This window comes from Haplochromis burtoni, unplaced genomic scaffold (assembly GCF_018398535.1).
Source record: "Haplochromis burtoni strain Fernald_Lab_line unplaced genomic scaffold, NCSU_Asbu1 Contig_2522, whole genome shotgun sequence".
NCBI lineage: Eukaryota > Metazoa > Chordata > Actinopteri > Cichliformes > Cichlidae > Haplochromis > Haplochromis burtoni.
In genome coordinates this window covers 1-11,888 of record NW_024584883.1, presented here as the reverse complement: position 1 = coordinate 11,888, position 11,888 = coordinate 1, and the positions used below count along the sequence as shown (strand labels likewise).

Sequence of the window (11,888 nt, the reverse complement as noted above, 5' to 3'; positions counted from 1 at the left end):
CGTACTCATTAACAGAGCTGTCCCATGTCTTACAGTAATAGACTGCAGAGTCTCCCTCCTCCACATTCTTGATGATCAAACGATAATCTGATGTTGACTGATGAGTGGATGTAAATTTTGGAGCAGAGAACCCAGAGCCATAGGTTGGAGAACTCCAGCTATGATACATCCTCAGCACATACTGAGGAACTTCTCCTGGAATCTGTTTATACCAGCGCGCCTCACTATTAGTAACAGTCCCCAGGTTACAGTCCATAGTGACTGCCTCTCCTTTGCTCACTGATAAAACAGGAGGTTTCTGTGTCAGCACCGTCACACCACTCACACCTGCAAATAATAAGAAGAGAAACCCACTGAAATATCAATCCAACAAATAACAACTAATCTGAAGTATAAATGAGGATCTATACATGTCAGAGCAGTGATGAGAGCACAGAGAGTCACCAGCATGTTGTCACCGTGTGCTGAGAATGGACTTGTAACTTGGAAAGAAATTTCACTGCCTCTGTAGGATGATGAGAGGAGGTGTGAACCATTAAATATGTCACTGAAACTGAGAGAAGGAGGAGCTTTGGGTAAACCTGCATACTTTGTGATATTGTCTTGAGTGGAGGCTAACTTATTTTTTTATTTAGAATTTGGGTGTTACTGATGTCTCCCTTCCCCTAAATATTACATTAAACTGTAGGTTTAATTGTAATATTTATCATAATTGTAAAGTGTCTGTCTATCTATCTATCGGTAACAGCAGAAATTAAACTGAATAATTACAAAAATGGGAGTTTATCCAGTTTATCCAGTACACACTGCAAACTTATACACAGTCAGCAAGTGGACCTAAGGCTGCTTAGTAAAGAGGTATTTGACACAAAGTAAAGCACTGTGGTACAGGTCTTTTAATATGCTTCCCCTTGTTCATAAAAAAAAAGCAAGTAAGCCATTTTTTATTTGAGAAAAATCTGAAAAATCTGTTGGAGGATTATGACGGTGAAAGATATTACTGCAACCTGATGAACACCTCCTGGAAATATGAGTGACCACTAATACTAACAGTATCTCTAGTCAGACTTTAGAATTGGTGATTAATTTTTGTTTAATTCTGTCTTATTATTAAATATAATTTAGAGCATGTTAAATGCATGTTAAAATAATAATATGATATGCTTGGGTCATGATTGAAAAAAAGATGGTGTGCACAGCTGAAGCTCTTCTACTCCGTTTTATATTTAACGAGAAAAAATAAAAATATTACTTGATGACTACGGCTGTGAAAACTGACTCGTTAAAACAGAAAGCTGACAGTTCTTCATTTACATATATCTATAAATAGTAGATGAACTCATGCAGGTGCATCCGGGGAAAGAAGAGAAGAGAGAGAAAGGTGATGGTTCACTGACTGAGGATGCAAATTAATGCAGGGTAGAAACAACATGTCATCTTAGTGTCACTGTGACCTTTTGTATGTTTATCTAAACTTAGGAAGCACTGCTCACTGGTGTGCAGCGATTGTACATTACGTTGTGACAAACAACACATACTTAAGCCTTTTCTGGCAAAAATAAGATGAAAACAACAAAAGCAGCAAAGAAAGAAGTATGAGTACAGTTTAAATGAACAACATTTTAATTAAGGTTTTTTTTATGTAAAATTAAAAAAAATTCATGTATGAATATTTTAAACTGCATTTTATTAAAATAAGGGAAAAGACAGCAAAACACGAATTCCTAAAACTATGCAGTAATGACAAGAAAATATACTCATGGTGTAAATCTTATGCCTTATTCAGATTTCCAACATGAATATATTTTAGCAAACAGCAGTAGACAAGCCAATTTTAAATGCACATTCTGGTCCTCGACTATTCAGTGGGACATTCTGACTTCTTGATGGTTTTCTCTGAAGTCTGTGAGCCCAAAGACACTTTACATGTATAAACCTTATTCATGTTCCAGTCTGATGTCTGGATGGTCAGAAAGCTGCTGATTTGGTAAGTCTGGTCTGGTCTCTGAACAGCAGTGCTGGTAGAGATCTCACTGCTCACTGGACTCCCAGCAGCCAACCAGCTCACATCTGCAAAAGGCACAGACTGACTGGACAGACAGACCAGAGAAGCTGTGTCGGACCGGAGCTCAGCACTGGACGGAGGGAAGACTGTCAGGACAGGAGGAGGGAGGCTGGAGCCTGAAAATACATGAAGGATGTTCAGGAAATTGAAAAATCAAAGGACATGAAATGAAATAATGAAAACAGAAGAAATCAAGACATCAATAAGAGTCAATATGGAATAAACATAATATTTGTTATGAAATTAGAAGAAAACAATACTAATGTGATTTGGAAAAATATACAGACATAACAACTCAACATATCAATTGATTTTCTTTTTAAGTTTTCCTAAAATAAAATATGACTAGTTACTCTTTAACTTTCCATGTAAGATGTTTTTGATTTAATTCTGGAGGTTTCTGCATAACATGTCAGTTACTGTGAGCAATTTTCTTTCATTAAAAAAAAAACTGTACAGCCCGTTTCTAATCATTTAAAATTAATTTTTAACTTTAGTAACACTGTTAACTACTACTGAAGAAAAAGAAAACAATCTTATATATGTTTTTGAAATGCCAACCCCAATATTAAATAAAAACACTATGAGAATAATAAGAACGGATGATATCATATTTCACATAATGTTTAGTGAACAACATTTATATAAAAATATACAAATTTGGTTTGACACCTTTTCAATTTTTTTTAAATTTTTTAAAGAATTCATGTCTCCTGCACATACAACAACCTCAAACTATTTCATGTTGTACAAAATCATAAAAATGATGCAGAACAAGAAACATATTGAATTAAGTAGTCATCAGCAGACTTTTGCAAAATCTCTCTTGTTTTATGATCATTTAAAAAGTACTTACTTGTCACAATCAGCTTGGTGCCTTGTCCGAATACCACAGTGATTCAGTTTGTATACATGGCTGTACAAAAACCTCCTGACTGTCACTGATGAGGGGAGAGGAACTGAAACATCCTGTAGAGACTAACTTTCACTGTCAACATCTCATTCACTTCATCTGTTTGTACTTTATAACTGTGTCTCTGTGTGTAGTCGTGTTTTTTTCTTCTTGTCACTTGTTTTGTGTAAGACTTAATTAAGTACTCATTATTCATCTGAATTAAACAGAGATTCACTGTCTCTCAATGAGATTTTGTTTAGTCTGGTTCACTATGACGGAGCATTTTTGGGAGTCTTCCCATGTCTGACAGGAACTCACTGCAGAGTCCCCTGTCTCTGCATGATTGATAAAAGACAGGTTAAAGGTTAAAAGGGATAAAAAAATAAAAAAAAAGAACAATCCAATGTTCAATATGACATTATCTGAAGTAGGGCTGAGCCATATACCGTTCACGATAATACCGGTATTGTCACGGTCTGGCTGGCAGACCGTGTGGATGTGTGGGGAAGGAGGACCCAGGCGCGGTGCTCTGTGTATAAACAGTGCGTTTATTTACAGTGATGGAAATAATAACAGTAAATACCCGTGCTCTCCCTGACTCCCGTGTCGTGTCTCTCCGTGAATAGTCCGTGTCTCAGTGCTCTCCGCTCCCGTGTCTCAGCACCCCTCGTGCTGGCTGCTGTCTGGCGCTCCACACTTCTCCTGGGGACACAATAGACGCAGCCGTCAGGACACATATAACCGTGGGCATACACACACTAACTCAGTTCAGCTGGATGACTAACGTGGAGTCTCATGGAATGATCCCGCGTCAGTAGGAGCTCCAAGACTCTCCTAAGTAGCTCCCCCGACGAGCCCTGATCAGCGGCAGGTGTGTGCAGACCGTCAGCAGGGCCACACCCACCAGGCCTGAAGGCGCCCACCGATATACATACACACGCAAACAGGGAGAAGGACAGCAATGCCAAATATACATACAACAATAATAATAATAATAATAATAATAATAATAATAATAATAATAATAATAATAATATAATTCATAACTGCTCAGGGATCCTGGGTCGCTCAGACCCAGGGCCCTGACAGGTATAATGTTGGGCAACGACAAGAAAATGAAATATGAAATATCGCGATAGAATATGGGTAAAACGCGCATGCGCAGTGCCTTTGTTTTCATACGCACATGGCGAAAAAGGGACGACAGTGACGGCGAATGAGAAGGGCGAAAGTGGATCGTTAAATGAAACGGATGAACCAGAACTGGTTTGTAAAAATGCAACTTCAGTGGTGTGGCACTGGTTAAGCTTTCATCCGTCAGATACACAACAAAGCACTATTTTTGGTAGTGCATGCTAGCGGGCCGTCGTTATTACCGTGTCTTTTGGAAAATACGGCACACTTAAAATCAGTCCTTTGATTTTTCTGAAAATCGACAGTACCCCTTATAATCCCGTGTGCCTTATGTTTGAATTCTAGTTGTGTTTACTGACCTCGAAACAATTTTATGTGGTACACGGCGCTCGAAAATCTGTCAAATGTTTCAAGATGACTTTGCTAAGCTACGAAGCCGCACCGCTTGATGGATTGTCAGAGCATTACGGCTATCGTAAGCAGGAGCCTCGCGGAGTGATACGTACGGTTTAACTTTTTTTAAGTTTTGTGGATATTATACATGGTTATACTGAGGATATGTTGGCCAATTTCCACTGGAAATGCCTTTTGGTTAAACTGTCAGCAGGAAATTTGCATTTGCACTGTTACAATTTTATATAACTTTAATGCAAAAAACAGCTGCTTTTTTAAGTGGAATACATTGATGGGTTTTTTTTTTTTGCACTAATAAAATTGTGGAGTTGTAAAGTATTTTGTCTAGTGTCAATTATATCGTCAGTTATATCATTATCGCAAATTTTCAGATCTATATCGTGATAAATATTTTTGGTCATATCGCCCTGCTCTAATCTGAAGGTTGTATGTTAAAATGAGTTTTCTCCTTTGGACTATTGAGTGAATGAGCCTTAAGAAAACAGCCACAATGTAAATCATTGTACATTGTGTACATTGTCTTCTTTTTCTGCCTGCTTGATAGTTAAGTGGTAATTAATGTTTGATGAGGATGTAGAGTTGAATCTGTCTCTGAGGAACCTTTTTTCAAAGCTGGGTGAGCTGTCAGAATGGAGAAATCTGAGGAAACCGTCCAGGAACTTGTTTATACCAGCAAACAGAATTCCTGTCATCTCTCTCATGGCATGGATATTGAATGCATTGCTTACTGTTTTCTTTGAAACATTTGTACCTGCTGACTCCAGGTATTTTTGGTGTGCCATTTTTTTATAGGCTGTTCCCTGTACATATGGAATATGTAACAAAGTAAAGAGATAGTTTCAATGAGATAGACAGAGGTGGCAAAAGTGAAAACTTTCTTTACTTAAGTAGAAGTACAGATACCTAGGTTAAAAAATACCTAGGTATCTGTACTTCTACTTAGTACTGATTCAAAAGAATCACAGTACAATAATTTTCCTCAATATTTAAAATACTTTCAGTGATGAATGTTAAAATATATCAAAAAGAGTAATTCAGTGTTTATTAACAGATTGTCTGAAGTTGGTGGGTTTACATTGATGAACATTAAAATCAAATATTAAAAATCAAAAAGAACAATAAACACAGTATTTGAAGGTTGTGGGTTTTTTGAATGGGTGTTTTGTCAGCATGTGAAAAATAGAGCATCAAAAAGCAGAAGTATGAGTGAGGAGGTTTTTGTTACAGTGTTTCTATGTCAGCACCGTCACATCACTCACACCTGCAAACAACAAGAAGACATGGAGTCAAGAGAAACACAAGCACATATGAATCCAACAAGTAACTACTAATCTGAAGTATAAAGATTCCATACATGTTAGGGCAGTGATGAGAGCACAGAGAGTCAGCAGCATAATGTCACTGTGTGTTGAGACAAGTAGCAATGAAAGGTAGAACTTGATGTGGCAAAGCTGGGGGTAACGTGGCTAAGGGGACGTGGATCTGGAGAAGGGAAATAGGTCCTGGGATGCAGACTGGAATGGGGCAGAAGGAGAGAAGATAACGGGGTTAGGTAAGTAGTCGAGTGGCTCTCAGAAGTTGGTAAGTAGATTATGTAACTATTCTTACTTGCAGGTGGAGGAAAAGAGCAATGAGAGGAGGGTGGCGAGAATCCAGGGTGAACTGAGCAGTGTGGAAAGGCTGACCTCAGATCCGGATGTTTCAGATGGAGTCTGGTGGCAGGAGGGCAGGCATGTGAGGCACAGAGTGATTTACAAAATGGTGGTTTGATATCTTGAGTCCGAGAGAGGAGTGTAAGCTGTTTGAGACAAGGTGAGTCCAGGAACTGTAGACACAAGAAAGTTAAGTTAGCAAGGTAAATGACAAACAGAGCTTGAAACATGAGAACCAGTTACCAACATGGGTTGATGACGCACTGGCGGTGAATGAACGTCAGCGTGAGGCTTAAATATCTCTGGATTGATTGCCTGCAATCAGCTCTGGGTGTGAGGAACTGGATGAGGAGGTGGCCTTGCCCATGTGTGGTTGTTCATGATTTTAATGAAAAAAATTAAAAGAAAAAAAAATAACACAGTATTTGAAGGTGGTGGGGTTTCAGTGTATTTGTTGAAGGTGTCTTTTATCAGGATGTGAAAGAGCATCAAAAAGCAGAAGTATCTGTGTGGAGGTTTTTGTCACAGTGTAAATCACTGTGATACCCCACTGGTAGCAGAGCCGTCCCATGTCTGACAGTAATAGACTGCAGAGTCTCCCTCCTCCACATTCTTGATGATCAAACGATAATCTGATGTTGACTGATGAGTGGATGTGAATTTTGGAGAGGAGAATCCAGAGCCATAGTATGGTGAACTCCAACTATGATACATCCTCAGCACATGCTGAGGACTTCCTCCTGGAATCTGTTTATGCCAGGCAGCAGCATAGCTAGTAACAGTCCCCAGGTTACAGTCCATGGTGGCTGTCTCTCCTTTCCTCACTGATAAAACAGGTTTCTGTGTCAGTACCGTCACACCACTCACACCTGCAAACAACAAGAACAAACGTAGTTAAGACAAATACACTGACATTTAACTCTAACATGAAGTCTATTCTTCAGTATATTTTAGACTCTTTACATGTTAGAGCAGTGATGAGAGCACAGAGAGTCACCAGCATGTTGTCAGTGTGGGCTAAGAACTGAGTGGAGAGATGATGGTGGAAGAGCTATTTAATACCACTAACAGGAGGAGGAGCATTTGATTTTTTTTCTTTCTCTTGTCTGTGCTATTAATATTATTATTATTGGTGTTGGTAATGCCTTGTGCATTTACCCTCGCCTGTGGCAACATCATCATCTTCCATTCTTTTCAATAAATTTGTTTGTTTGTTTTGTATTTTGGAATGGTGACTTTCTCCATAGCCTAAATGTGGCAGGATTTTGGTTTGTTATATTTTACACTTTAACTTGTATTTTGTTTAAAAAATTGCAATTAGATTTACATTTTCTGAAGCAACATGAAGTTTAGAATTTCAACTTCAACTCTGTATTTTATTCTCTGACACGCCTGGCTTTGCACAAATCATCTAATTAAGTAACTAAATGTCTGTAAATGAGAATGGCCTGTTTATAAATGTGATGTATAAAAACAGTTTATCATGATTTTTGAAACCAGTTTCCAGCTTGAAATGCCCACATTGTGATAAACCATTAAGATGCAGCAGTTAAAAGAAACTGTAGGATAAAATTTATATAATTATGTCAATACCAAATAAAAAGCAGAAAACTTTCAATCCCTAATGGTGACACGTTTTCCTGCTCTTTGTTTTCCTAGTGTTGGTTTCTTTGTTCCTGGCCACTCTTTGTTTTGTATTTTGTTTGAGTGCAGCATTTTCAGTCTCCTGTGCCCTGCATTTGGGTCCAATACCTGCCTGCCACACAGCGGTTACATTACAGTATGAGAGCTGGAGGAGATGCTCTTCTTAGATTAGATGAAACTTTATCCCTCAGATGGGTTCCTCCAGGAAATTCAATTCTTGTAAGTTACCTTGTCACGAACAATCAGTTTGATAAAAATTAAAACTTGCTAAATAAAAACTAATAGATACATTTAAAAAGAGAGAACATTTCTGATTGATCATATTTAAATTTGATTATTTTTAATTATATTCCAAAGTGCCTTTAACAAGTGCAAAATTTCAGTTTCAGCACTGTGTAGGCCTAAAACAGGCCTACCTATCTTATTTTAATTTATGCCAACCTTAACACAATTTTAAATATTATGAAAACAATAAGAGCGATCAACAACATATTTCACATCATTTTAGTGAACAACATTTATATAAAAATATACACATTTGATTTGACACCTTTTCGCACAATTTTAATATAACGGATTCATGTCTCCTGTACATACGACAACTTGAAACTATTTTAGATTGTGCAGATTTTCAGGTCATCTGGTCAGATGATTACCTGGGCCATTGTAGTAACTTTATCTTCCTTCTCTGAAATCAGTTGTGAGTTTCCTTGGCTGCATTTAGTATAATTGTCTTGCTGAAATGTCCACGCTCTTCATCTTCAATGTCCTGACAGATGGCAACATATTTTTTTTATCAAGATTGTCTCTGTGCATTTTCCACTCATCCTTCCTTCAGTTATATGACATATGCCAGAGCTGTATGCTGAAAAACAGCACCACACAATGATGTTTCCACCTCCAATCTTCACTGTGTTGGAGGTGATTTGCAGTGGCTTTTGGCTTCCAAGCATGGTGACTATTGTGCCATCCGAAGAATTACATTTTATGAAAATTTGTATCTCATCTGACAAGACTGTATATCTCCCAGTATGGTGATCTCTCAGGCATGTCTAAATGTTGTTCAGCAAACTTTAAATGCACTTCAACATGATTTTTCTTCAGCAATGAAGTTTTGCATACAGGCTATAGTTTGAAAAATTGAGTGCATTACTGATTGTTTTCTTTTCTTTCTGTAGCTCTCTACAGATGGTCCTTGGATTCTTTTCACTCTGTCTGAACTCTTTCAGGGACCACCTGGTTGTCACCGGTTATGGTGAAATGATTGTCTTTCCACTTCCAGATTATGACCCCAACTGTGCCAATGCTGTCAGTATGTTTCGCAACAATAAGGTTGCAAGCATTGTGAGAGAGCTCAGTGGTTTTACCATCATGAGATGTTTCTTGTTTCACAGCTTGGTAAATTAGACACCTTTTTCTAGACCGTCAGTTGGGAATGCACAAAGTGGCCGGATTACGTTCAAATTACTCATAGATATGACTTTCCATGCATTTTTTGCACCTCATTTTCTTCATATGTTCAAAACTTTCCCCCTGTTTCATTTCTCCTAGTTACACATAATTAACAGAGGTTATAAATACAAGTGACCTCCCCGCCACAAAATAAATAAATAAATAATAGCAATAAATTAAATTAAATCAATAAATAAAAATGAATATAAAATAACAACAGCAAAACATATAACCATATCAAAACATGAATCATCAGAAAATCTTTTTCAGTTAAAAGTACTTGTTACAGTCAGCTTGGTACCGAATACCACAGTGACTCAGTTTGTATACATGGCTTTACAAAACGGCACCAATAAGGCATGAGGAATTGCAACATCCTCTTCAGGCCAACTTTCACTGCCAACATCTCATTCCCTTAATTGATATTTCAAAACACTGCTTACGTGTTTCAAACAATTTCTGTCTCTTTAGACATTTTTTTCTCCTCTGTGTCATTAGTTGCTTTCCCGAAGATTTTATGGTTTTGCCTCATTAATACTAGGAATACACAAGCACTGCAGTGTATCTCATTCAGATTTTTGTCAGTCTGAATCACTGTGATACAACTTCACTAGAATAGGTGTAGTACAAAGAGTCGACAGTTCTGTACCGTCAGTAATGAAATAGTATTAGCTGTTCTAGGATTTAAAGCTCTGAATCTGTCTGAGCAAAATCCAGTGGCAAAGATGGTAAGATTACTGAATGGTAAGTTAATAAACTAAGTAACTGCTGCAGGAATTTTTAAAAAAAATATATGTTTTTTTCCTTTATTCTGAGTGCTTTCAAAGTGTACTGTGAAAAATAGTAGGCACAAACTGAAATCCTGGATTTCATGGCAGTGATGTTCATGATATGATATTTAGAAGTTTGTTGATGTCGTCAGTATGAGTATTTGCATGCATGTAGCTCTATGAAAAGTAAATATACCCTAAGGTGAAAGAGTAAATAGGATTTACTGAGTACTATTACTTTTACTGCAGATGGAATGCAACAGTTATCTCTATAAAGCTTACTGAAATTAGCGTCTATTCAAAACTTGATTAAGGACGAAAACGTGCGTGTAAAAGAGTTGTGAGTGTACAGTATGTGAAAGAGTCCCCAAAAGCAGAAGTATCAGTGAGAATGTTTTTGTCACAGTGTAAATCACTGTGATACGTACTCATTAACAGAGCTGTCCCATGTCTTACAGTAATAGACTGCAGAGTCTCCCTCCTCCACATTCTTGATGATCAAACGATAATCTGATGTTGACTGATGAGTGGATGTAAATTTTGGAGCAGAGAACCCAGAGCCATAGGTTGGAGAACTCCAGCTATGATACATCCTCAGCACATACTGAGGAACTTCTCCTGGAATCTGTTTATACCAGCGCGCCTCACTATTAGTAACAGTCCCCAGGTTACAGTCCATAGTGACTGCCTCTCCTTTGCTCACTGATAAAACAGGAGGTTTCTGTGTCAGCACCGTCACACCACTCACACCTGCAAATAATAAGAAGAGAAACCCACTGAAATATCAATCCAACAAATAACAACTAATCTGAAGTATAAATGAGGATCTATACATGTCAGAGCAGTGATGAGAGCACAGAGAGTCACCAGCATGTTGTCACCGTGTGCTGAGAATGGACCTGTAACTTGGAAAGAAATTTCACTGCCTCTGTAGGATGATGAGAGGAGGTGTGAACCATTAAATATGTCACTGAAACTGAGTGACTGACAGAAGGAGGAGCTTTGGGTAAACCTGCATACTTTGTGATATTGTCTTGAGTGGAGGCTAACTTATTTTTTTATTTAGAATTTGGGTGTTACTGATGTCTCCCTTCCCCTAAATATTACATTAAACTGTAGGTTTAATTGTAATATTTATCATAATTGTAAAGTGTCTGTCTATCTATCTATCGGTAACAGCAGAAATTAAACTGAATAATTACAAAAATGGGAGTTTATCCAGTTTATCCAGTACACACTGCAAACTTATACACAGTCAGCAAGTGGACCTAAGGCTGCTTAGTAAAGAGGTATTTGACACAAAGTAAAGCACTGTGGTACAGGTCTTTTAATATGCTTCCCCTTGTTCATAAAAAAAAAGCAAGTAAGCCATTTTTTATTTGAGAAAAATCTGAAAAATCTGTTGGAGGATTATGACGGTGAAAGATATTACTGCAACCTGATGAACACCTCCTGGAAATATGAGTGACCACTAATACTAACAGTATCTCTAGTCAGACTTTAGAATTGGTGATTAATTTTTGTTTAATTCTGTCTTATTATTAAATATAATTTAGAGCATGTTAAATGCATGTTAAAATAATAATATGATATGCTTGGGTCATGATTGAAAAAAAGATGGTGTGCACAGCTGAAGCTCTTCTACTCCGTTTTATATTTAACGAGAAAAAATAAAAATATTACTTGATGACTACGGCTGTGAAAACTGACTCGTTAAAACAGAAAGCTGACAGTTCTTCATTTACATATATCTATAAATAGTAGATGAACTCATGCAGGTGCATCCGGGGAAAGAAGAGAAGAGAGAGAAAGGTGATGGTTCACTGACTGAGGATGCAAATTAATGCAGGGTAGAAACAACA

At 37.5% G+C, this 11,888-nt stretch overlaps 1 protein-coding gene and 1 gene segment (V, D, J or C); both read right to left on the bottom strand.

The window, feature by feature from the left end:
- Window positions 1–33: 33 nt before the first annotated feature.
- LOC102313986 lies at window positions 34–450 on the bottom strand (the record flags this gene model as incomplete). The annotated part of the segment is given in 2 exon segments: window positions 34–327; window positions 411–450. Coding segments are annotated over 2 exon segments (334 nt in total), but the record flags the coding sequence as incomplete, so codon positions are not given.
- A 1,183-nt stretch (window positions 451–1,633) lies between these two features.
- Window positions 1,634–11,004, bottom strand: LOC102313472 (immunoglobulin lambda-1 light chain-like). 5 transcript variants are annotated; one of them, XM_042217671.1, is made up of 4 exons: window positions 10,860–11,004; window positions 6,716–7,029; window positions 2,922–2,955; window positions 1,634–2,181 (listed from the first exon to the last, which is right to left on the bottom strand). In XM_042217671.1, exons 1-4 carry the CDS (start codon window positions 10,897–10,899, stop codon window positions 1,859–1,861), a joined length of 711 nt encoding a protein of 236 aa, XP_042073605.1. In that variant the 5' UTR covers window positions 10,900–11,004; the 3' UTR covers window positions 1,634–1,858. The 5 variants fall into 5 exon arrangements, with proteins under 5 accessions (XP_042073605.1, XP_042073604.1, XP_014186922.1 ...); XM_042217670.1 differs by having other exon boundaries at window positions 1,642–2,181; window positions 6,707–7,029; window positions 10,860–10,994; XM_014331436.2 differs by lacking the exon at window positions 10,860–11,004 and adding an exon at window positions 7,124–7,182 and having other exon boundaries at window positions 1,643–2,181; window positions 6,707–7,029.
- Window positions 11,005–11,888: the final 884 nt, after the last annotated feature.

Bases quoted from the DNA above. Each gene is read 5' to 3' on its own strand.
- LOC102313472 (XM_014331435.2), bottom strand. From the start codon at position 10,899: ATGCTGGTGACTCTCTGTGCTCTCATCACTGCTCTGACAT. The intron at 10,777-10,859 runs GTATAGATCCTC...TATTATTTGCAG, and splicing joins TCTCATCACTGCTCTGACAT to GTGTGAGTGGTGTGACGGTG. The intron at 2,182-2,921 runs GTAAGTACTTTT...ATGTATTTTCAG, and splicing joins CACCAAGCTGATTGTGACAA to GCTCCAGCCTCCCTCCTCCT.